Consider the following 26,356-nt stretch of genomic DNA (forward strand, 5'->3'; position numbering starts at 1 on the left):
CCCCCCCAGCTTCTAACACAATTCACCAGAAGTGACATAAGTAGAAATTATTACTCAGTTTCTCCCACTTTGCTCAATCAACTTGCATCATTTTTGAAAACACAAAGCAGCTCCAATGAAAATACAGAGAGGGATGTCATTGCAGAGTACAGCATGCAGTTGCTGAGATGAGTGGGGACATTGCCGTGCGTTGTACTCCTGAAGAGTCATTTGAAGAAGTTCTGGACACCATGCAAAGTTTCCCTGTCCTGAGAGAACTGCATGTTGAACCCATGAAGGAAGTGCTTTGCAAAGCTACAGACTTGCCCATTGTGGGCAAAACGCTGGATGTCACTCTGTACCACCTGAACACCCCAGCCCCCTACAACTGACAATCCTGCAGCATCTGCACAAACATAGGTCTCTGCTGGAGAGAAGAGGCACTGCCCCAGGGTATGTGTGATGCAAGAATTGTGTCCCTATACAAGAAGAAAATCTATCAGAAGTGACTGCAAAACTGATTATCTACTATTTCCCTGCTAAGAAACCTTAGAAAAGTATTTGCCCTTGTCAGGGACTGCAGATCCTGGCTCAATACATCTCTTCCCAAATCCCAGTATGGTTTCAGAACAGGAAGATCATATGATTTCATCTTTACAGTCACCTTCACAGCAAGAGAGAGGGCTGAATAACAGAGACCACTACAGGAGGCCTTCATTGATCTCACCAAGACAATTGACCACGTGAGCAGGATCAGTCCATTTAAGCTGGTGGGAAAACCACTGACTGCCTGATGATGAGATCTTCTCTTCCGCTGATAATGTGATGGTCATCCAATAACGGGCCAACGTTGGAACTCTTTGGGATCTACATTAAGATCCCGTGGGCGGCACGGTGGCACAGTGGTTAGCACTGCTGCCTCACAGCGCCAGAGACCCGGGTTCAACTCCCGCCTCAGGCGACTGACTGTGTGGAGTTTGCACGTTCTCCCTGTGTCTGCGTGGGTTTCCTCCGGGTGCTCCGGTTTCCTCCCACAGTCACAAAGATGTGCAGGTCAGGTGAATTGGCCATGCTCAATTGCCCGTAGTGTTAGGTAAGGGGTAAATGTAGGGGTATGGGTGGGTTGCGCTTCGGTGGGGCGGTGTGGACTTGTTGGGCCGAAGGGCCTGTTTCCACACTGTAAGTAATCTAATCTAATCTAATCCAAGCAGGTTTGGGTGTTCTGGTGCTGAGACACTTTGGCATATTTGTCTCTTTGCTGCTGGTGCTGCAGTTCATCAACAGAAAGAGAGAACTTACTAACCAGAACAGATGGAGAGTTGTTCAGCCTTGCTCGTCCAGGATCCAAGACACCGAATTCCTCTGTGCTAATGCTACTGCACTTGCACTCGATGCTGAATGCCGCAGGAAATGGACAGATTCTTCCACCACTGTAAGGAGTTTGATTTGACCATTAATATCTCGAGATCAATCCTTTAGTCCATGCTGCCACTGTCATTGATAGTATGACACTGGAGATTGCTGGTAGCTTCACATGCGTAGGTTTGACAATTACCAGGAACTTGTCACTTGTAGCTACGCATTACAAAACTTCCAGCTCTTACATCCGAGTTGAGGAAGAGAGAATGGACCAACATTAAGCTGTCCAAGAACACCTAACTGCAAGACGAACAAGCCTGTGTCCTTGGTGTGATCCTTTATCCTGGTGAGACTTGGATCACATAATCTAGGCAGGAGAAAAGTCCGAACAGTCTTCACCTTTTTTGCTGTCTCAGGTGTCTCCGCAGCATCACCTGGGGGAGTATTGGGTCACCAGCTTGGGCTTCTGGAGTGCGCTCATTCCATCAGCGTGCACCCATTGACGAGCACTGGCTCAGCCCCACCCACTGGATAGAGCCACCATCCGTCCGATAATCCAAAGTACTGGCTCATTACCTGGACTGGGCTGGGAGCGTGACTGTTTGGAAGGGTGTTGGAGAGACTCTCCGAAACGGAAAGCTCGACCATTGGGACGTCATGTTGAGGTTGTACAGGACATTGGTGAAACCTCTTCTGGAGTACTGTGTCCAGTTCAGGTCGCCCTGTTACAGGAAAGATCTATTATTAAACTGGAGAGGGTTCAAAAGTGATTTACCAGCTTGCTGCTGGGAATGGAAGGTTTGAGTTAGGAGAGGCTGGATATGCTGGGACTTATTTCCCTGGGGTGTAGGACGTTGAAAGGTGACCTTATAAAATCGTGAGTGGTATAGGTAAGGTGAATGTCAAGTGTCTTTTCCCTAGAATGGGGAATCTCAAGACTGAGGGCATACTTTTAAGGTGAGAGGAGAAAGATTTTGAAAAAGACATGAGAGACGACTTTTTTTACACAGAGAGTGATTTGTGTGTGGAATGAATTTGCAGAGGAAGTGGTGGATGTGGGTACAGTCACAATGTTTAAAAGACATTTGGATAAGTTCATGGATCGGAAATGTTTGGAGGGATGTGGGCCAAACGCAGGTGGGTGGAGCTCGTTTAGATTGGGGTTATGGTCAGCACGGACTGGTTGGACCGAAGAGTCTGTTTCCGTGCTGCGTGACTCTCTGACTGGTCAAGAGGGCTGAGAGAAAACTGACCAGTGAATCCTGCACCTCTTGGCCAGTATCTTCCTCTGCAGCAGATCAGACCGAAGTTGCCATACCAGAGTGGGGGCTCCTGAATCACAGCAGACGCTGCTTAGCACAGAGTTAAGCAACTCGGTGTAAACCATTGTCTCAGGAGGTGTCAGGCTGCCAGTGCAATGCTCCATCACCAACAGCTTCTCTGATTTCTGAACTCCCTCACCTCCCTGTAAACTGATGAAATCGATTTCCTTACATTCACGCTAAACGGACAAGAATTAATGCTCTCACCTTTCTTTCTTCACCCGATCAGTATCAGCTATTTCCAAATTAATATGAGATTTTATTAATTTGACAGATGCATACAATGAGTTGGTGTTGCTGAATGTTTTCACTTTAAGCAACTCAATGTATGACCAGGGTCACAATTGCTTCCGTCTTAGTGACGGTTTGGAGCAGACCACCAAATGTTTTGCTACTTTCTGTCAATCTGAATTGATGTGTACTTTGCCTATCGTCATTTAGGTTCCTTTCTCTGTTCTATAACAGCATGTCTGTGGGACAAGAACGGTCTTGATTAACAACCACATACAGTACAATCACATAAGACATGTTTGCAAAGCAGATGTGAGGTGGGATTTTAAATGTTCCCCGGAAGGCACTTGTTATTATGAGAGTGATAAAGGGTGATCGCCCTGCAGGCCTGGGTGTTTGAGGGCTGTGCTGAGGGAGGATGAGTTCCCTTGGAGAGATTGCTTGTGGGGTTAAGGTGGGGAGGATTCACTTCAACGATGCAAGGGCCTGGAGGAGGGGCTGGGGGTTTGATCATTCCTCTTGGGAGGAGGTTGAAGGGATGCATAACCCCTTGGGGAGTGTCTGATGGGGCTTGTTGAGTGAGAAAGGGTGAGGTCAGTAAGGGGTCTGGGGTGATTTCCGGAAGTGAGAAGCTTACTCCCTCCATGTGGCGTTTGATGCCACACATACTCCCCCACCCTTTCCCTTGTGGTGAGGGGACTTTAACTGGAAAGGCTGCTGGACTATGAGCAGAAAGCTGTTTGTGTATCCAACAAGGCTTTACACTGAATGTTATGTTGGCATGCAAATATTCCATCCGTGTGTCCCATTAGAAGGCGTTACCTGTTGGTGACTCAATGGGTTTGGTCCCTGCATTAAAAATAAAGTACAGTGTAAGTCCCTTGTCATGCAGATGTTGAGGTTCCATAAGAAAAACTGCATGAGACCTGGACCATGTTAGAGCTCCTCCATGCCCTGTGTATGACTCAGTGTCCTATGATAATAAAGAAACACCTACTTTCTCCACTTTGTCGAAAGCCAAAGAGGATTTAAATGAAGGTTTACCTCTCTTTGGAACCATGAGATTCCTGTGCTATAAACAAATTGGTGGTACGTTGAACTATGGTATTAACCAATTTCCATTGTCCTTGAACCTAAAGAACTGTACAAAGAAGACACACAAAGATATGTCTTTTAGATCACAAACTGACATGACCATTCTGTTTGTATTTTAACAGCACGTCCCTATTTGTTTGTTTCCTAAACTGGAATATCAGCTGGCCTACGGAATTGAAGCCTTCACTGACAGTGAAATATGTCGGTTATGGACTGAGAGTTTACTCAATTCAAATGCCTGGTTTTATATTGGTGAGTTCCACTTCTACTGAGCCAATAGGTGTGCAGTTGTGTGTCTCTGTTTTTAACGTGGTCCATTGAACGACATGGTCACAGTGTGAATCCGCTGTTTGAGCATTGTACTGGTGAAGGGAACCAACCAGCATTGTATCTATCAACAACGGGACTGTTTTTGTTTCGCCTTCCGTGTGACAGAATAGGAATTATGTCTTTAATATAGTTTGAGCTTAACGCTGAAGTAACTCTTGCTTCTGAGTCAGAGCATTACGGGTTTCATGTCATTTGCCATGAGTTAAGCGCATTATTCAGGCTAATGCTCCATGGACACTGTTGGAGGTGCAGTTTCTTCGATATGATTCTAAGATTCAGCCTGTTGACTTAATGTGAAAGATCTCATTTCACTGCTGAACGCTTGTTGAAATTGGGTGAGGAGGGGTGTTGTTGAGAAGGTGTGGGAATTGAACCTGTGCTGTTGGCATCACTCTGCAGCAGCTGTCCTGCTGACTCAGCTCACCAACTTGAAGTGCAATCAAATGAGCTCCTAGCCATTCTTGGAGAGTTTCTGTAATGGGGTTTTTCAACTTTGTTGGATTCATTGATTCAGGAGGCCAGACATCAGATGGGCTTTCGCTGAGAACACGAGTCCTGTTCTGCACCTCCCCCCCCAGCCCTGCAGTTAATTTTACATTTTCAGATGATGATCCCATCCCCTTTGGAAATGTGATGCCTCTACCACAGTCTCGGGCAACCTGATGAAGGGCTCTCGCCCGAAACATCGACTGTCCCGCTCCTTGGATGCTGCCTGACTGGCTGTGCTTTTCCAACACCACACTCTCAACTCTGATCTGCAGTCCTCCCTTTCTCCATTCCAGATCCTGACCCCCTGCGTGTGTAGGTTCTTCCATCTGTGCTGGTTTTGCCGTTTGCTTCAAATCCGTGCTCTCTGGATGTCACCTCTCCTCCTGGGCCGCAGTATCTCTCCATCTACATTTGGTATTTGTGAACGCTTTCTGTGCACCTGTTAGCTGCCGCGTTCCACAGTGTTCACACTTCAGATGCACCAAAGGCTGTGAAGCCCATTGGGATGGCTGGAGGTTGTAAAAGGCACTATATAAATGCAAGTAAAAATCTGAATGACACAGAGCGGTCTTCTGCTAACCCTGCAGTGCAGCTCCCAAGTATGAGCCTAGACCACTGGCTCAAAACCTGGAGGAGAGGCAGTGTAACTAACCATTTATTCCCGATTGCAGGTTAATCTGAAAATTGCTTCGATCCTTTTTCTCCGGCTTATGGTTGTCTTACTTGATCTGCTGAGCAATTTTTTTAAAAAATGGAGAATATAGAGTCATACAGCACAGAAACAGACCCCTCAACCCATGCCGAACAGAATCCCAAGCTAGACTAGACCCACCTTCCTGCTCAAAACCTTTCCTATTCGTGTACTTACCTAAGTGACTGTTAAACATCTTTAAAAAGAAGAGGTCATTCTTAGCCGGCTTCCTCTACCTTATCTATCCTATAGACGCTTTAAGAATCTCCCAGTCCAAAGCCAGAAGGGAAGAAAATCTTACTTGCACTTAACAAACCCAAAGAACTGCAGATGCTGGAAATCTGAAACAAAAATGGGAATGACTGGAGAAATTTCATGAAGGTCACTGGACCCAAAATGTTAATTCTGCTTTCTCTCCACTCATACTGCCAGACTTCCCAAGTTTCTCCAGCAATTTCTGCTTTCATCGAATCCCTACAGTGAGGAAACTGGCCCTTCAGCCCAGCAAGTCCACACCGACCTTCCGAAGAGCAACCCACCCAGACCCATCCCCCTACACTATTACTTTACATTTACCCCTGACTAATGCACCTAGCCTACACATCCCTGGACACTACAGGCAATTTAGCGTCGCCAATTCACCTTAACCTGCACATCTTTGGATTGTGGGAGGAAACCGGAGCACCCGGAGGAAACTCACGCAGACACGGGGAGAATGTGTAAACTCCACACAGAGGCTGGAACCGAACCCAGGTCCCTGGTGCTGTTCGGCAGCAGTGCTAGCCACTGAGCCACCCCAAAATTTCTACTTAATTTTATTTTTAAATAGCAACGTATGTTTTCCTAAGAAGCACGAATCAGCTTTGACCTGTTTTAAATAAAAAATTTCACCCAGAGCAGGGGAATTTCTGCTCTGATTCAATGAACGTTTTCAGTCTCAGGAATGGATTAAGTTCAAACACAGTAAGACCCACCTGAGGAGCAAGTAGTTTGCCTCAAGGCAAGTCTCTGCAGATTTTGGCAAGCTGTAAAAACTCCACTTGTCAGCAGAGGGTGCTGTTAGATCCCTGATTCAGTCTTAGATCCAGTTTTGATTTTTCTCTCTAGTCTTAAGCACTTCATGACAGCATATCAGTTCAGAGAACAATTTTAATGCAATTGTCTTTGTTTGCTCAACATTTTTTAAAGGTTTCTTTTTGAAGGTGTCATGTTGTAACGCCACTTTTGGAATACTGCACTCACTTTTGGTCTCCCTGCAATAAGAAGGATGTTGTGAAACTTGAAAGGGTTCAGAAAAGATTTACAAGGATGTTTCCAGGTTTGGAGGGTTTGAGCTATAGGGAGAGGCTGAACAGGCTGGGGCTGTTTTGCCTGGAGTGCAAGAGGCTGAGGGATGACTTTATAGAGGTTTATAAACTCATGAGGGGCATGGATAGACTAAATAGACAAGGTCTTCTCCCTAGGGTGGGGAGAGTCCAAAACTAGAGGGCATAGATTGAGGGTGAGAAGGGAAATATATCAAAGGGACCTAAGGGGCAACATTTTCACTCAGAGGGTGGTGATGTCAGAGGTAGTGGTGGAGGCTGGTACAATTACAACATTTAAAAGGCATCTGGATGGGTATATGAATAGGAAGGGTTCCGAGGGACATGGGCCAAGTGCTGGCAAATGGGACTGGATTAGGTTAGGACGTCAGGTTAGATGGGCAAGTTGGACCGAAGGGTCTGTTCTCGTGCTGTGTATCAATGTGACTCTATTTGATCAATTTATTTCAGGCCGAAATAGAAAGTGATAATGGTCAACGTTATGCCTTCTTTGTTATCTCTATCCCTAGTCAGTGAAGTATGAAGCTGGATGTCTACTTTAATTAATCGTGGGCTCATTCGCAGACAGTAGCCTTGTGTGTGTCTGCTTCCTATCTGCTGCAATCCAGAGTCCCAACAGCCTCTGTTTAGGTGTGTTTTAAGATATTTTCTAATCATCCTGTTCAGGGATGTTATGACACACCTCCTCTGGAACAGGTAGAACTTGAACCCAGGGTTACTGGTCCAGAGGTAGTCACACTACCGCTACAGGAGCCCTTAATAGTGTGCTTTAAGATATTTTCCGAATGAAGCTATTCAGAGATGTTATCACATATCTCTGGAGTGGGTGGGACTTGAAACCAGGCTTCCGGGCTCAGAGGTGAAACAGGGGGTTGATCCAAGGTCAGTTAGAGGTTCACTCTAATGCTTTTCCAGCCGAGCCATTTTGACTGTAACCTGTATGTTCTTTAAGATTATTTCCTAATCAAACTGTTCAGAGCCTGTAGAGCACGTGGGACTTCAACCTGGGCCTCCCAGTCAACGCATAGGGACCCTACCACTGAACCGCAGGAGAGACCTTTGTGTGTGCTTTAATTTTTATTTTTTAGTCTAGCCTTTCAAATCAACCTTTTCAGAGATGTTACTACACACCTCCTGAAGCAGATGGGACTTGAACCCAGACTTACCAGTTCAGAGGCAGAAGAGGACCCTTTTATGAGCTTTAAGTGCGAATTTAAAGTGCCCTTCTCCGGTGTACCTTAACACTACAACTAACGTGTGACTGACATTGCTGTGTTTCAGTCCGTCATTCTCTCAACTTCCCGTCTGGATCTTTCTTCTTCTCTGCTTGCGTGACAGTGAATTCACGCCCTTAGCAAATGAAGGGTGGAAAATAGTGTGCTGGAAGGTGTAAAAAAACAGAAAATCCCAGTCTGCTGAACTGCACTTTGGTACCCTGGACTTTGAGGAGAGAAAGCAAAGCTGGAAGGCAGCTGTTGAGTGAACAGACGCTAATTATTGTTATGAATCAGTGGCTTGTCTAGCTGCCTTCAGCCTTAATTAGAACTCATTTGGAATGCTGTGTGGGGTTTAGGAATACTGTGTGGGGTTTAGGAATACTGTGTGGGGTTCAGGAATACTGTGTAGGAATACTGTGTGGGGTTCAGGAATACAATGGGAATACTGTGTGGGTATCAGGAATACTGTGTGGGAACACTGTGAGAGGTTCAGGAATACTGTGGGGTTCAGGAATACTGTATGGGGTTCAGGAACACTGTCTGGTTCAGGAATACTGTGGGAATACTGTGTGTGGTTCAGGAATACTGTGTGAGTTTCAGCAATATAGTGTGGGAGTACTGTATGGGGTTCAGGAATACTGTTGGGGTTTCAGGAATACTGTGGGAATATTGTATGTGGTTCAGGAATACTGTGTATGGTTCAGGAATACTGTATGGGAATACTGTGTAGGATTCAAGTATATTCTGTGGGGTTCAGGAATACTGTGCAGGAATACTGTATGGGATTCAGGAATACTGTATGGGAATACTGTGTGGGATTCACGAATACTATGTGGGAACACTGTGTGGGGTTTAGGAATACTGTGTGGGGTTCAGGAATACTGGGGGAATACTGTGTGGGGTTCAGGAATACTATGGGGTTCAGCAATATTTTGGGAATACTGTGTGGGGTTCATGGATACTGTGGGATTCAGGGATACTGTGGGAATACTGTGTGGGGTGAGGGAATACTGTGCGGGAATACTGTGTGGGGTTCGGGAATACTGTGAGGGGATACTGTGGGGTTCAGGAATACTATGTGGGAATACTGTGTGGGGTTCAGGAATACTGTGGGATTCAGGAATACTGTGTGGGGTTCGGGAATACTGTGGAAATACTGTGTGGGGTCCAGGCATACTGTTGGGGGTTCAGGAATGCTGTGGGAGTACTGTATGAGGTTCAGCAATATAGTGTGGGAATACTGTGTAGGGTTCAGGAGTACTGTGCGGGGTTCAGAAATACTGTGTGAGTTTCAGCAATATAGTGTGGGAGTACTGTATGGGGTTCAGGAATACTGTTGGGGTTTCAGGAATACTGTGGGAATACTGTATGTGGTTCAGGAATATTGTGTATGGTTCGGGAATACTGTGTGGGTTCAGGAATATGTGTAGGGTTCAGGAATACTGTATGGGAATACGGTGTAGGATTCAAGAATATTCTGTGGGGTTCAGGAATACTGTATGGGAATACTGTGTGGGATTCAGCAATACTGTATGGGAATACTGTGTGGGAACACTGTGTGGGGTTCAGGAATACTCGGGGAATACTATGTGGGGTTCAGGAATACTATGGGAATACTGTGTGGGGTTCAGGAATACTGGGGGATTCAGGGATACTGTGGGAATACTGTGTGGGTTCAGGAATACTGTGTGGGGTTCAGGAATACTGTGAGGGAATACTGTGGGGTTCAGGAATACTATGTGAGAATACTGTGTGGGGTTCAGCAATACTGTGGGGGAATACTGTGTGGGGTTCAGGAATACTGTGTGGGGTTCAGGAATACTGTGTGGGGTTCAGGAATACTGTTGGGGGTTCAGGAATACTGTGGGAATACTGTGTGAGGTTCAGCAATCTAGTGTGGGAATACTGTGTAGGGTTCAGGAGTACTGTGTGGGGTTCAGGAACAGTGTGTGTGGTTCAGGAATACTGTGCGGGAATACTGTGTGGGGTTCAGGAACACTGAGGTTCAGCAATATAATGTGGGAGTACTGTGTGGGGTTCAGGAATACTGTTGGGGTTTCAGGAATACTGTGTATGGTTCAATAATACTGTGTGGGGTTCAGGAATACTGTGCGGGAATACTCTGTGGGGTTCGGGAATACTGTGTGGGGTTCAGGTCTCTGTGCCATGAAGACGATGCAGAAGTATTGGAGAATGTGCCACCAAGTCTGAAGATGATTCCAGATTGGAGAAACTACAGTCTCCCAGGAAAGGCTGATAAGGCTTTTGTTTCTCAGGAGATTGCGGGAGTGCCATAATAGAGGCCTGAAAAATAATAAAGGGTTCGACTGAGAAAATGCTTTCACTTATGGGAAAAAGCCAAAACTAATAACAAAAGACAATCCCTATACATATGTAGACAGGGTGGTTAAAATGACGTTTAGCACACTTGCTGTCATTTCTCAGACCTTTGAGTATCGGAGTTGGGACGTCATGTTGAGGTTATAAAGGACATTGGTGAGGCCTGTTCTGGAGATGTGAATGCTGTTCTAGTCACCCTGTTATAGGAAGGATATTATTAAACTGGAGACAGTTCAGACAAGACTTATCAGGATGTTGGTACGAATGGAGGGTTTGAATTATAAGGAGAGGCTGGATAGGCCGGGACATTTGTCACTGGGGCGTATTGGATTGAGAGGTGGTCATAAGGAGGTGGATGAAATCATGAGAGCTGAAAATGTGTTGCTGGAAAAGCGCAGCAGGTCAGGCAGCATCCAAGGAGCAGGAGAATCGACGTTTCGGGCATGAGCCCTTCTTCAGGAATGTCCGAAACGTCGATTCTCCTGCTCCTTGGACGCTGCCTGACCTGCTGCGCTTTTCCAGCAACACGTTTTCAGCTCTGATCTCCAGCATCTGCAGTCCTCACTTTCTCCTAGAAATCTTGAGGGGTATAGATAAGGTGAATGGCAGGTGTCTTTTCCCTAGGGTGGGGACATTCAAGGCTGGGGCATGTTTTTGAGTCGAGACGAGAAAGATTTAAAAAAAAACACGGGTGATTTTTCTACACAGTTGCTCATGTGTGGAATGAACTTCCAGAGCAAGTGATGGATGTGCGTACAGTCACAATGTTTAAAAGTCCTTTGGATAAGTACGTGAATAAGGAAACGTTTGGAGGGATATGAGCTAAGTGCAGCCAGGTGGGACTAGTTTGGTTTAGGAATATGGTTGGCACGACCGAATTGGACCGAAGAGTCTGTTTCCATGCCGTATGACACCTTGTACGTATGAATTTAACGGCCTAAGGCCATTCAGCCCTTTGAACCTGCTCCATCATTCGATGCAATTCCTGGTCAATCTGATTGTGATGTTAAATCTGCTTTCCCCTTTTTGACTCCCTTGTTAGTCAAGGATCTTCAGAAAGCTTTGCCCTTAAAAATAATCAAACCCTGCCTCCAGTGCTTTCCAGACAAGAAAGCAACACAGGCTCTCTAGGAGAATTTTAGAATATTTTTAAACTGTTACTTTGTCTCTGACATTTTTTTCCATCCACCCTGACAAATCTCCTCAGGATCCTATCAGTTTGAATAAGAGTGCATTTTAATCATTGTCAATGGTTATGAGCTCAAAGAGATGGTCTAGTGGTATTATTGCTAGATTAATAATGCAGATAATGTTCTGGGCACCCAGGTTTGAATCCTGCAACTGCAGATAGTGGGATTTGAAAACAGTCATGATCTGAAATTAAAAGTCTAAAGAAGACTTGTTAATAATGGAGTTGTTTCAGAGGCAGCGAGATAGAATCCTGACTCTGTAGAAGCTGGCCATTCGGCCCATCGTGTCCACACCAACTCTTGAAAGAGCATCCCACCCAGACCCACTCCTCTACCCTATCCCTGCATTTCCGATGGCCAATCAACTTCAGATTAGATTCCCTACAGTGTGGAAACAGGCCATTTGGTCCAACAAGTCCACACCGACCCTCCAAAGAATAGCTCACCCAGACCCATTTCCCTCTGACTAATGCACCAAATACTACGGGCAATTTAGCACAGCCAATTCACATCTTTGGACTGTGAGAGGAAACCGGAGCACCCAGAGGACACCCACGCAGACACGGGGAGAATGTGCAAACTCCACACAGACAGTCGCCCAAGGCTGGAATCGAACCCAGGTCCCTGGTGCTATGAGGCAGCAATGCTAACCACTGAGCCACCGTGGTGCCCAAACCTTAACCTGCACATCTCCGGACTGTTTTAGGAAGCCAGAGCGCACAGAGGTAACTCTCTCAGGCACAAGGGGAATGTGCAAACGTCACACAGACAGGTTTGATTTCTCCCTCCACACTGAGTCTTGGTGCTGTGAGGCGACAGTGCTAACCACCATGCTGCCCCAGGAATTAGGGCTCCTTTTGGATTTGAACTCTGCCCTCTTGTATGTCTGCTCTGTACAGGTCCGAAGCACGAATCAACGAGCTGTTGTGGAGAGTTAGATGGAGATAAAGCTGAGACCTTTATAGATGAAAGTTAATCCTGGCCATTTTAGTGGGGGTCAGCAGTTTACTGATGGGAGGATCAAGGGGTGAGCAGAACTGCCTCCTGTTCCGAAATTGGTGTCTCTGACTCCAGAAAGTGTCACGTTGTAATTCTCTCTGATGCCTGATGACACTCCCTACCAAAGAGAGCAATGAAGGTGAGCAATAGAAACTAGCTGTGATTTGGAGATGTTGTTATTGGACTGGGGTGGACAAAGTTAAAAATCACACAAGGCCAGGATATAGTCCAACAGGTTTAATTGGAAGCACTAGCTTTCGGAGTGACGCTCCTTCACCAGGTGGACAACTACCTGATGAAGGAGTGGCGCTCCGAAAGCTAATGCTTCCAACTAAACCTGTTGGACTGGAAACTAACTGAGCATTCTTCAGCAAGGGGGAAAACTGATGAGTAAGGTTATGTGTCCTTTTAGTTACTGCTAGTCACTGAGGACTCTGTGGAGACTTTGTTTGTTTGTTGGCCCCCATAGTAACGTGGAATACCTGTCCTTACAAGTGTGCGCTGCCAAATACACACTCTTCTGTTGATTGTTACAGGGAGGGAATTAGCCAAGAATAAGTTCCTCCATGTGAATGTTGTGTCAACGTGAGTGTAGTATCTTGAAAGCAGAAAAGGAGAGAGGTTTTGCTATAGCTGTACCAGGCATTAGTCAAACCACAGCTGGAATTCTGTGACCAGTTTTGGGCCTCTTATCTAAGAGAAGGTATTATTTTCTGGCAGTGCAGGGAAGATTCACTTGGCTGATACCAGGTATAGAGGGACTGTAATGTAGATTGGGCCTGTGCTCATTGGAATACAGGCGAATAAGTGACACCTTTATTGAAACGTGTGTGTTTCAGAGGAAATTAATAGGACAGATGCAGAAAGGTCATTTCCCCTTGTGGGACAGGCTAGGACCAAAGCTACAATCTCAGGTCACACGTTTACATCACAGACATGGAGACATTTCTTCTGTCAGAGGGGGAGGGTGGTGAAGTGATTAACTCTTTGGACTCTCAGTGTAGAGTACAGGTCGTTCTGCTATAATGCGCATTTCGTCGGCGCTAATTGGCTAGAACGCAGTTGACGAATTGTGGACGTTGTTTGATAATGCAAACGTTCTGCTGAATGGATAGCAATTTTCTATTGATGATTTTCTGTCGCGGTTTTCCATAACACAGGTTGCTGCTGCACGCGGTTGCAGAGGAACCTAACTGTCATGTTAGAGCAGTGGTTCGCATCCTCACTACACCTCGTGGAATTAATTGATTAATTATTGCGAGCCTAATAAGATTATTAGAGGTGGCAGGGTGGCTCAGTGGTTAGCACTGCTGCCTCACAGCACCAGGGACCCGGGTTCGATTCCGCCCTCGGATGATTGTCTGTGTGGAGTTTGCACATTCTCCCCGTGTCTGCATGGGTTTCCTCCCGTGGTCCCAAAAATGTGCAGGTCAGGGTGGATTGGCCATGCTAATCATCCGTCGTATTCAGGAATATGTAAGCGAGATGCATTAGCACCTGGGAAATGAAAGGATAGGGTAGGGGATTGGGTCCAGGTGGCATGCTCTTTGGCGGGTCGGTGTGGACTCGATGGACCGAATGGCCTGCTTCCACACGGTAGGAATTCTATAAGGTATTGTGTTTGTGGACTTCTTTACGACAAAGACCTGTCAAGGCTGGGTCATTAGGTATTTTCAAGGCTGCGATAATCACGAAGGGAATGGAGGGTTATGGAATAATGGTGGGAAAGTGGAGTTGAAGATTATCAGATCAGCCATTACCTCAATGGCAGAGCAGACTCGATGGGCTTACTTAGAATGAGATTTTATTATCACGTGTGCTCGAGGTTCAGGGTACATGATTACAATGAAAAATGTCTGAAGCCTCCCTTCTCTGGCACCATCTTGGTTGCAAACAGCAGAAACTGCTCCTATGACATGTGGTTCTATCTAATGCCTTGCTGAACTCTGTCTGTTAAGACGTAAAGATGCAGACAGTTTGGATGGGCTTTGAGATCGGGTTTTAAGCAAGCTTTTGGCTGGGTGGTGAGCACGTGGTTCAGAGTGATTTATTCAAACAAAAATAGATGGCCACAGTTTGCTGAATGTGTGTGAGGACCACCTCGTATCAAGTGAATCTGTTCATAACTTCACTGCTTGTATTCAGCGAAGCATCGCAGGACAAAGACTAATGCTTGGCCACATATCAATTCATCTGCAGAGCAGTTGAAGAAATGTGCAAAAGACAGGAATATCCAGTTCTAAATACATGTTGTTACATTATTTTATACTGAGACACCCGGCAGTGAGGCTACACCCAGAAATGTGAACAGTTCAGACAGTGTATGGGAGTGGCTGCCGTCTCTGAGAGAATAACTTTAAGCAAGTCCTAAACTTTTAACAGTTGCTTTTGTAAGTTTAGTATTGGTAACAGAGCCTAGCGATGTGCTTTAATGTAGTCCTTGGTATTCTGCCAATAATTTACTTTACTTGGCAGAACTACTCTTTTTCATAGAATCGCTAGAGTGTGGAAACAGGCCATTCAGCCCATTAAGATACACTAACCCCCTGAAGGGAACCCTCCACAGTCTATAACCCTGCATTTCCCAAGACTAAGCCACGTAGCCTGCACATCTCTGGACATTATAGGTAATTTAGCTAAATTGGATCATCATTTTCATTTTGCTTATCTATGCAACTGATTCAAGTTGCCAAAAAACTGCTCTTCAGAATCTGTCAATAACTCGCGGGTCGGTTATATTTGTCCTATTTGCAAATGGACCACAGAACCAGATTATTGTGAAAAGTCAGGTGGCAGAAATATTGAAAGCTTTCTGTATTATGCTATCAACTAAAATTGACTGAGCCACACATGACGAACTTAGCAACAACGGCCCAGAGAGTAATTGGAAAAGTGCAGTTGGAGTTACATGTGGATCCCTGTGAACTCTGTGGGAGTTGCCTGGGGAATTACTTCTGCATCTGGAAACCTTTAAAAGAATTCATTTAAAGACGGAGAATTTTTGAAGATTTTTGTCCTGCAGCTCCACTTATTTGATAGAACCAGTGTCTGGCTGTGCTCCTGGACATTTCAAGTGGCCCACTGGCTGCCTTGAAAGGGCATGTGCTTTGGTTATCCCTAACTACCCTGCACGGTACGGGGCGTGTGTTGGTGTCAGGTACACTCCACATTCCTGTAAGTGCTGGAACCGGGCTTCCTGGTGCAAAATGTGGAGAAGAGTAGGAACGCAAATAACTCAATGTGAGGAGAACAGAATCCAATTTGACTGCTGCTCCACTGAATTGTTCGGGTCAACATTTCAGTTTACATAACCCATTACTTCCACATGAATAGTTCTCCAGTTGTAGTTGGACTCGTTAAAGCAATCTTCATTGTTCTGAAATAATGAAAAGTAGTCATTAAAAGATCACACGATAGGAGGGAGAATAATACAGAATTAGGAAGTGGGAATAAGCTGGGGTGTGTGATGTGAATAGGTCATCTTAGACTAATAGGCGAAGAGCAAAGTGTTTGACAATCTGGGAGCATCGAGTCTGTCAGGTCAGGTTGATGATTCTCTGAAGGCGGCCTAGCAAGTTGAAACAGGCGTTAATAAGCCTTCTCAGATCCCAGTGTTGATAAATAAAGGCCGAGAGTATAAAAGCAAGGAAGTGATGCTATACCACTACAAATCATTGGTCAGATCGAAGTTTGAGTATTGTGTTCAATTCTGGGCACCTTTTATTTAAGGAGGGATGTTAGAGCCCTGGAGAGTGTGCAGAGAAGATTTACTAGAATAATACCAGGAATGGAGGATTTCAGGCACAAGAAATTGGGCTTATTTTCCTTGGAGTCAAAAAGTGAAGCGCTGGAAAAGCACCGCAGATCAGGCCGCATCCGTGGAGCAGGAGAGTCGACGTTTTGGGCATCAGCCCTTCATCGGGAATTTGTGGGAGTGCGGTTTGGGGTGGAGAAGGGGGCTGAGAGATAAATAGGACATTGGGGTTGTGGATGGACGATGGTGGGTGGGAAGGCGATAGGTAGATGCAGGTGGAGGGGTGTTAGTGAGCAGTGGGGAGGGTGGAGTGGATAGGTGGGAAGGAAGATGGACAAGTCGGACTGTTCAAGAGAGTGGTGCCGAGTTGGAAGGTTAGATCTGGGATGAGGTGGGGGGGTGGGGGTAGGGGAGATAAAGAAACTGGAGAAGTCAATGTCGATGCTGTGTGGTTGGAGGGTCGCAAGGCTGAAAGATGAGGCGTTCTTCCTCCAGGCGTCAGGTGGCTCGGATTTGGCGGTGGAAGAGACCCAGGATTTACATGTCCTTGGCGGAGTGGGAGGGGGAGTTGAAGTGGTTGGCCACAGGGGCGGTGGGGTAGTTCGGTACGTGTCCCAGAGATAGTCCCTGAAACGTTTGGCGAGTTGGCGTCCAGTCTCCCCGATGTAGAGGAGACCACATCAAGAGCAACGGACACAGTCGATGAGGTGTTTGAATGTGCAAGAAAATCTCTTTCTGGAAGTGGAAGGATCCTTTGAGGCCTTGGACGGAGGTGAGCGGGGAGGTGTAGTTGCAGGTTTTACACCTCGTGCAGAGGCAAGGGAAGGTGCAGGGGTGGGTTTGTTGGGGGTCGCATTGACCTTATTTTCCTTGGAACAGGGAAGATTAAGAGGTGACCTTATTGAGGTGTCCAAAATTATGAATAATTTTGACAGGGTAAAGAAGGGTATCCTGTTTCCACTAGTTGGCACATCAGTACTTAGGTGTTACAGTGTCATGATTGTCAGCACGAGAGTTAGGACTGGAATGAGGAGAAACTTCACTCAGTTGTTAGGATTTGGAATATGCTGTCTGGGAGAGTGTTGGAGGGGGATTCCATTGGAGGTACCACAGAGCTGAATATGTATTTGAAGGTGATAAATTTAGCCGGGCTATGGAGATAGGGCTGGAGAGTGGGATGAGCCAGGTAGCTGTTTCGGGAGCCAATGCAGACACCATGGGTCAAATGACCTTCTGTATTGTAAAATTCTATGAAGCGAGTGAGAACCTGGCTAATTGGAGAGAATCCCTACAAAGTGCAAAAGGAAATGCAAGAGGCAAAGAGAAAACATGGGCAAGACTGATCAAGTGGAACCCAAAACATAAGCTCCACTGTGCTACAAGACGTTTGCGTATGAAGAAATGACATCGGCGCAGCTTGCTCAGTTGACCCCACAAAGTCCTCCTCATTTAAGCATGCGGGGATTTGTGCCGAAATTGGGAGAAGTGTCTCATAAAATAGCAACAATCTGACTCAGTCACACACACCAAATCCACTTGGCAGCAAATCATTACCTGACGACTCCACCACCCATTGGGAATTGTGTCCCACTGTCAGGATAGACCTGCCCACAGTGGGGGCGCGCAATGGGAACCAGTCAGGAGGAAGTGCTCAACATTGTCTCCGTACTCCCTTGTGTCTTGTGATCAAGGTCTAACAACTGGCGAGGAAACTTCCTATTACTCGCCACCTACTGCCCTCCCACTGCTGATTAGATTCCCTACAGTGTGGAAACAGGCCCTTCAGCCCAACTAGTCCACACCAACCCTCCAAAGAGTAACCCACCCAGATCCATTTCTCTCTGACTAATGTACCTAACACTACGGGCAATTTAGCGTGGCCAATTCACCTGACCTGCACATCTTTGGACTGTGGGAGGAAACCGGAGCACCTGGAGCAAACCCACGCAGACACGGGGAGAACGTGCAAACTCCACACAGACAGTTGCCCGAGGCTGGAATTGAACCTGGGACCCTGGTGCTGTGAGGCAGCAGTGCTAACCACTGAGACACCGTGATGAATCAACACTCCTCCATGTTGAGCACAACTTTGAAGAAGCTTTAAGGATGCTGAGAGCACAGACTGCTCTCTGTTTAGAGAACTTCACTGAGAGGGGTCCCAGCATCATTACTAACTGAGCTGACTAAGTCTGAAGGATAGATCTTCCAAACTAGGTGTGTTGCAAGTGAAGGGATAAAAACCTGTTTGACCTTGTCCTCAGTGCTCCACCTGATGCAGATCCATGACAATGTTGGCCGGAGGGATCCGCGTTCTTGTAGGAATATGGTTGATTCTTTGCAATAATTCGTGTTATCTGCTCATCTTACCCTTTGAGGAGAAAGTGAGGACTGCAGCTGCTGGAGATCAGAGCTGAAAATGTGTTGCTGGAAAAGCGCAGCAGGTCGGGCTGATGCCCGAAACGTCGATTCTCCTGCTCCTTGGATGCTGCCTGACATGCTGCGCTTTTCCAGCAACACATTTTCAGCCCATATCACCCTTTGCTACGGGGTGGACTTGAAAATGATCAGCTTAGAATTGGGCACCTTGATGCACTTTGAGTCATCAGCTGAATTATTTTCAACCACAAGCTGTGGCGTTATGACTCATCATATCCTTAATCAGATCCAGTCAGGTATCAGTCATAGTTTGAGGCGTTGGGGGGAGTAGAGGTGGGGACAATCAAAGGACATGCCAGGAGAAGGGTTGGTTTTTCATTGCAAACTTAAAGACTGCAAGCAAGCTTCCCTCACAAAACTGGCCAAACCTTTGGGGGTGAAATAGCTGTTGGGAATTTCAGCTAATTGCCCCTTTTTTCTGAACCTTTGCAGTGGTTCCAAAAATTAATTTAAACTTTTGGAAGTAAAGATACTAAGGGACAGTAACACTTTGTCATAATTAATTTTTGTTTCTGTAATTTACAAAGAATGCTAAATTTATCTGCATTAATGTAACTAGCAAATTTTAGTTCTGACTTTTTATAAGTTATTTTCAAATCAGATTACTCTCAGACAGTGGACCAGAAACTCTGATTAATCCCTACCTTTTTTTTGTAATGGCAGCATGGTGGCTCAGTGGTTAGCACAGGTGCCTCCCAGCGTCAGGGAGGCACCCGGGTTTGAATCCACCCTCTGGTGACTGACTGTGTGAAGTCCCTCCCACAGTCCGAAGGTGTGCAGATTACGGTGGATTGGCCATGGGGAATTACCCATAGTGTCCGAGGATGTGCAGGTTAGGTGGATTAGCCATGGAGAATGCAGGGTTATACAATAGGGGATAGGTGTGGGTTGGATGCTCTTTTTGGGTTGAGAGTGTATTGCTGTAAAAGCACAGCAGATCAGGCAGCATCTAAGGAGCAGGAAAATTGATATTTCTGGCCGGAGCCCTTGATCAGGAATTCCTTTTTGGGGGTCAGTGTAGACTTGATATACCAAATAGCCTGCTTTCACACTGTAGAGATTATCTGATTCTGTGCTGCAATTGTCAGCTTCAAATTTGACCAGGCTGCCATTATTGAATATATCAAAGAATATAAAGAATTTTTTATTAATTTTATTTTGAAACTTCCAACCACTCTAGCTTGTGACAGATTCTGGCTTTGCGATAGGCCAATGTGTATGATCTGAAACTTTTTGCAAAAGAAGATTTTTCATGAAATAGATGCAATTTCTCAATGCCTGACTCGTGAGTTCAGCCAAAGGGGAATCTCCCATACACCGACATGCCTTAGCGTTGCTCTGTGTGGGGCTACACTCCACGTGCAGTGAAACTCCCATACACCGACACGCCTTAGCGTTACTCCGTGTGGGACTACACGTTATGTGCAGCAATTAACTAAACACCCGATCAAGTGGACCTGACTATCTCAAGCAAGTATATATATGAAAATATTTCGGAATTCTGTTTGCCGTGATTCGCGTCTGCCACTACTGTTTGAGTTCTCGCAAATTGGTTGCCTTAATTGCCTTAGTAGCAGTAACTGCACTTCTAAATGACTTCATGACATGTCCTGAAGTTAAGGGCTCTTCCTTCAACCTCTCCCCTCCATTGATATGTGGTAACCCTTAGATTAAGCCACCGTTCGTCATCTGCAGGCTTAAGGTGAGAGCTGAATGATACAAAAGTGACCTCAGGATCAACTTTTTCTCGCAGAGGGTGGTGCGTGTATGGAATGAGCTCCCAGAGGACGTGGTGGAGGCTGGTACAATTGCAACATTTAAAAGACATCTGGATGGGTATATGAATAGGAAGGGTTTAGAGGGATATGGACCGAAAGGTCTGTTTCTGTGCTGTATTACTCTATGATTGTGGCGATAACTTCATTCTCCTGTCTGTTCCCTTCATTAACAATGGACACTCTTCTTGATCACAAATCTAGCTAATTTACCCTTTTGAACATATTCACTGACTTAACAGTTCCTCTGTTGGGATGCTGGCAAATGGAATGAGATTAATTTAGGATATCTGGCTGGCATGGGCGGGTTAGACCAAAAGGTCTGTTTCCATGTTGTGTATGTCTCTGTGACTCTAATGAGAGAGTTAGCCTTATGATCTGGTAGGACTATGGTGCCTTTACCTTCCTTCCACATCCATTGGCTGCCAAGCACTTTGACGTCCTGAAATCCTCTTCCTCTCGCTTTCTGGTTAATGTGCAGATTCCTATTTTGTTTTTAGAGACCATGTTTCCATGATCCCGAACAGAGAGATTCCATTCCAGAAAACGCTGTGAAACCTAAGGGGTACGCTTAACATCCTGTCACTATTGGGTTTTCAGAATTTCAACCTTCTTTTTTTATCATCGGCAGGTCATATTGATATCTTCACGTCAAAGTTGATTTTGATTGACCAGTTCCCAGCAATCTCCGTGGCGGAAAAGTTTGGATCCTTTAAGTAAGTGATTTTTCTGGCGTTTCAGGTTTTTTTTAAATGTTGCCTTGCCTTGTATGTCCAGACATGTCTCTTCTACAGCTCTCTATATCTCAAGTCAGGTTCCAGCCCCTCACGTTGCACCAACACAGCCTTAACCCCACCAGCCTGACTTTAACTGGATTAGTGGTAGAGGATGCTTTTCCTTACAATGCTAAAGACTCGGTGAATGCAAGTTTTGGTCTTCTCTTCGGTTTCTTTGCGGCCGTTAATGTGCTGGGGCAGACTGTTGTCCTCGAATTCTGTCCTCAATTACTCAGCTGAAAATGATTCCTGTTTCCACGTCTACAATTCCAGTTAGGAATAGGAGGACCCCACTCAGCTTCCTAATCAGCCGATAAGGACTGACTTGCATCTCGACTTGATTTATCCACATTTATCGCTTCACACCACGTGTCAACCCAAAAACTATTCATCTTAGTCTTGAAAACCTTTACTGCCCCAGAGAGAATTCCAGATTTCTACCCACCTTCGGGTGGCACGGTGGCTCAGGGCTTAACCCTGCTGCCTCACAGCACCAGGGACCCAGGTTCGATTCCAGCCTCGGGCAAATGTCTATGTGGAGTTTGCACATTCTCCCCGTGTCTGCGTGGGTTTCCTCCGGGTGCTCTGGTTTCCTCCCACAGTCCAAAGTAGTGCAGGTTAGATGGATCAGCCATGGGAAACGCAGTGTCACCGGCATAGAGTGGGCCTGGGTGGGATGCTTTTCAGACAGTCGGTGTGGACTTGGGCCGAATGGCCTGCCTCCACACTCTAAGGATTCTATGAGTAAAGAACAATGCTTTTTCATTTCACTCCTAGACGGCACATAATTAGTGGTGTATTTTATTCCTTTATTCTTGATTTCCCCATCAAATTAAATGGTCTATCTACCTAACTCCTACTTTGAATGTCAGACAACTCCCCAACTTCCAAAACTCAAACAAATGCAAGATAATTAAAGGAAACATTCTTCATAATTAAACCCGCTCTGACCATCAGCTTCTAACCCGTTTGTACCCAACTGCCCATCCTCTGTCCCTGCTCATCCTGATCCAGCAGTCATGCTGGTTTTTGCTGCGACACTGTTTCTGTACACTTAGTAACCTCTACCTCAAACCCTCCCGCCACACCCACTCTCGACCGCCTCATTGCTGTCAGAATACTGATCTGACAACAGTCTTAAATGTCCTGAGGTTTCCTTAAGCCAAGCATTAGAAGGAGGAAGTGTTGCTGCATCTTTGTTCCCTGCGCACCCTACCACCAGTGTTGCACCCCTTCTCTCAGCACAGTTTGACCTGGCCCTTGGACGTAACTGTTTTAACCTCTGCTGACATGGAGTTTTGGTTTTTAACCTTGCATTGAGTCCTGATCCTTGGATATAAAATTCCCACTCGTGCTTAAATTCTTCCTTGGGCCTTGTCTCTTCCTATCTCTAATTGTTTTTTTTTCACTCGTGAGATGAGAGCGAGGCCAGTATTTATTGTCCATCCCTAATTGCCCAAAGGGCAGTTAAGAGTTAACCACATTGCAGTTGGTCTGGAGTCACATGTAGGCCAGACCAGGAAAGGATGGCAGCTTCCAAACAACATTAGTGACCCAGATGGGCTTCCCCTGGCAATCGGCAATGGGAGCAGTCCTTCTATAATTGTATTCTTGTGCAACCCCGCATTATAGAAAAATCACGCTTTAGAAACAGCGCCCAAAGTGTTGCCGATTATAACCGCTTTACAGCCAACACACATTTCAAAAGTTCTGCACTGGAAACAGTGTCTTCAGTCATCAACTGTGTTACAGTGAATTTGCATTAACAAATAGCAGAATGACGTGTATTCCAGATTTTTTAAAAACTGATTTCAAATTCCACCATCTGCCATGGCAGGATTCGGGCACAAGTCCCTAGGTAATTACCTGGATTCCCTCTCCCACTGCAACGCCCAGGTCCTGTTGTACTCTATGCTACTTTCTCCCCACCCCCACCCTCCTCTGGCTTATCTCTCCATGCTTCAGGCTCTCTGCCTTTATTCCTGATGAAGGGCTTTTGCCCGAAAAGTCGATTTTCCTGCTCCTCGGATGCTGCCTGAACTGCTGTGCTCTTCCAGCACCACTAATCCAGAACCTGGATTATTACTCAAGTGACAATACCAGTAGCTCATCGCCTCAACTCCTGACATCTCACAGGTTTGTAGGGCTAGAGGAGGTTATAACGATAGTGGGGGGTAGAGCTGTAAAGGAATTTCAACAGGGGGTTGAGAATTTTAAATTTTCTTCTTTCTCTTCAACCCAGTTTTGGATGGATTTCTTTCAGTTGACTCGAGTCTCCCCTCATTTCATATAAGCCCTCAGGTTCTCTAATCTCATTTTGTGACTCAAATTGACTTTATTTCTGTTCTGAGGTATTTATGAGGTATTCTGGACTGCAGCTAATGTCATGAATACATTGCATCATAATCCAATTTATTCAGAACTTTTGTCTTTGGAGATTCAAATTCAAAAAATAATTTACAGTTCACTTGTATAAAAATGAGAAATTTAAGGTAAGGAACCGTGAAATTCAGCAGAAGTGAACGTTTTGGAGTGATAGATATCGACAGTGGAAGAGGATGCTACAGTGATCTCAAAAGGAGGTAGCGATGATCTTATAATGATCATTGACATTTCCCAGTCAACCAAATGAAGTTGATTGTCGGGAGCTGCTTATTGGAATTTAAATGATCAGAAGTGTATGATGTTGATGGGAAAGGACACATAGGAGTAAAGAAGTCTTGCTTCAATTTTATAGAAACAAAATCAGAAAGTGCTGGAAAAGCACAACGGGTCTGGGAGCATCTGTGGAGAGAACATAGAACAATACAACGCAGAACAGGCCCTTCATCCCTCAATGTTGCGCCGACCTGTGAACTATTCTCAGCTCGTCCCCGTACACTATCCCAAAATAATCCATGCGCTTATCTAAGGATTGTTTAAATCTCCCCAATGTGGCTGAGTTGACTACATTGGCAGGTAGGGCATTCCATGCCCTTACCACTCTCTGCGTAAAGAACCTGCCTCTGACAACTATCTTAAATCTATCACCCTTCAATTTGTAGTTATGCCCCCTCGTACACACTGACGTCATCATCCTAGAGAGCAGAGTTACGTTTCAAGTCCAGTGACCCTTCCTCAGAACTGATCGTATAAAACCTAGGTAAGGCTGCTCCTGGGATATTGTGTACAGTTTTGGTTCCTTTACCTAAGAAGAGGTTCATAGAGGTTCACTTAGACTGATTTCTGGAATGGTTGGACTTTAACTTGAGGTGAGATTGAAAAAAATGGAGTCTCTGTCCTTGTGTAAAGAAGATTGAGAGTTGTTTCATTAAAAACCTGGTAAATTCTTCAAGGATTCAAAGGGGTAAATGCAGCTACAGTTTCCCATAGCTGGGTAGAGTCTAGAACCAAGGGACATTGTCTCAGAATAAAGCCCAAACTAATTTGGACTGAAGTGGAAGGAATTGCTTAGCAGAGAGACATAAACCTTAAGAATTCTCTTACTCAGTGGGCTGTAGATACTGTCATAAAAATGATCAGGAGGGAGATTAACAGGGACAGCACGGTGGCTCAGTGGATAGCACTGCTGCCTCACATTGCCCAGGACCTGGGTTCGATTCCACCCACAGGCGACTGTCTGTGTGGAGTTTGCACATCCTCCCACAGTCCAAAGATGTGCAGGTTAATGGATTGGCCATGGGGAATGCAGGGTTACAGGGATAGGATGGGCCGGGGTGGGATGCTGTTCGGAGGGTTGGGATCAACTCAATGGGCCAAATAGCCTGATTCCACACTAATGATTCTGTAAATAGATTTCTAGTAACTAATAGCATGAAGGGGTATAAGAGAGGAGAGCGAAAGAAAATTACTTTAAGGAAGATCAGCCCCTCTTCAACTTTTTCCTTCTGTGACCCCATGTTTGCAATTTGTCACAACCAATCATTGAGAAGACTGAGTGTGTTGAGGTGTGACAATGAGAGCAGGAGTCTGTTAGAGAGGGAGCACTGCTGTTAGAGCTCAGTCAGAGATCCATGGTTGTCTGAGATTGAGAGCCCAAGGCTTCAGGTCAAAACCCCGCTTCAGGTCTGAGCCCCCACTTTGGGAATCCCTGAGCTAGATGATCGGCTGTGATCTCGAGTGGGTTTGAGGGGGCTACTCCTGCCCCTATTTTTCAATGTAGGAAGCTAGGAGAAACTCTGAAGGTGTTTGTTGACCTGTTAATTGCCATTTCATAGAGTCACAGAGATCTACAGCATAGGAAAAGGCCCTTCAACCCATCGAGTCTACACCAATCAAAAATAATCACCTATTCTAATCCCATGTTCCAGCACTAGCCTTAGAATTGCAAATGCACAAGTAATTACTATTTCAATGTGATGAGGGTTCCTGCCTCTCCTACCCTTACAGGCAGTGAGTTCCAGATTCCCACCACCCTCTGGGGGAAAAAGTTGTTCCTCACATCTTCTCTAAATCTATGCTCCCTGGTTCATTAATCGCCTCCCTCCCCATCAAGGGGAAATGTTCCTTCCTGTCTAACCCATCCATGTCCCTCATAATTTTCTACATCTCAATCGTGTCTGCTCTTAATCTCCTCCTGCTCTCGGGAAAACAACCCCAGTCTGTCCAATCTCTCTGCATAACTGAACCTCTCCAGCCCAGGTAACATCCTGGTAAATCTCCTGTGGGGTCTCACCAGTGCTACTGTATCCCTCCTTCAGTGTGGTTACCACAGCGGTGTATTGACAATGCCACTGAGCTAGTAAATGGAAACCATAGACTCTGAAGTGGCCCAGCGAGTCACATTGCTAAAAGAATGCCTTTGTCATTGGTAACGCTTGGAGACATTTTACACACAATTGGTAGTAATTGATTGTATTGCTGGTGGCTGTCATTTTGCCAGATGCCATACAGCGCTAGAAGATCATGGAACATGCTGCTATATAAATCCTAAAAGCTGTACAGTGCGGAAAGAGGCCATTCAGCCCATTGAATCTGCACTGGCCCTCTGAAGAGCATCCCACCCAAAAACCCACTCCACTTCCCCAATTCTGTAACCCTGCATTCCG

At 45.7% G+C, this 26,356-nt stretch overlaps 1 protein-coding gene across 4 annotated transcripts in view; it reads left to right on the top strand.

The window, feature by feature from the left end:
• The window catches only part of ice2 (interactor of little elongator complex ELL subunit 2), a 117,671-nt gene that overhangs the window by 70,579 nt on the left and 20,736 nt on the right, over positions 1-26,356 (top strand). For all 4 annotated transcript variants that reach the window (XM_072553143.1, XM_072553144.1, XM_072553146.1 and 1 more), the window contains 2 exons: positions 4,109-4,238; positions 21,164-21,248. In XM_072553143.1, coding sequence (XP_072409244.1) covers positions 4,109-4,238; positions 21,164-21,248 — 215 coding nt within the window. The remainder of the gene's footprint in view (positions 1-4,108; positions 4,239-21,163; positions 21,249-26,356) is intronic.

This window comes from Chiloscyllium punctatum, chromosome 33 (genome assembly GCF_047496795.1).
Source record: "Chiloscyllium punctatum isolate Juve2018m chromosome 33, sChiPun1.3, whole genome shotgun sequence".
Lineage (NCBI taxonomy): Eukaryota > Metazoa > Chordata > Chondrichthyes > Orectolobiformes > Hemiscylliidae > Chiloscyllium > Chiloscyllium punctatum.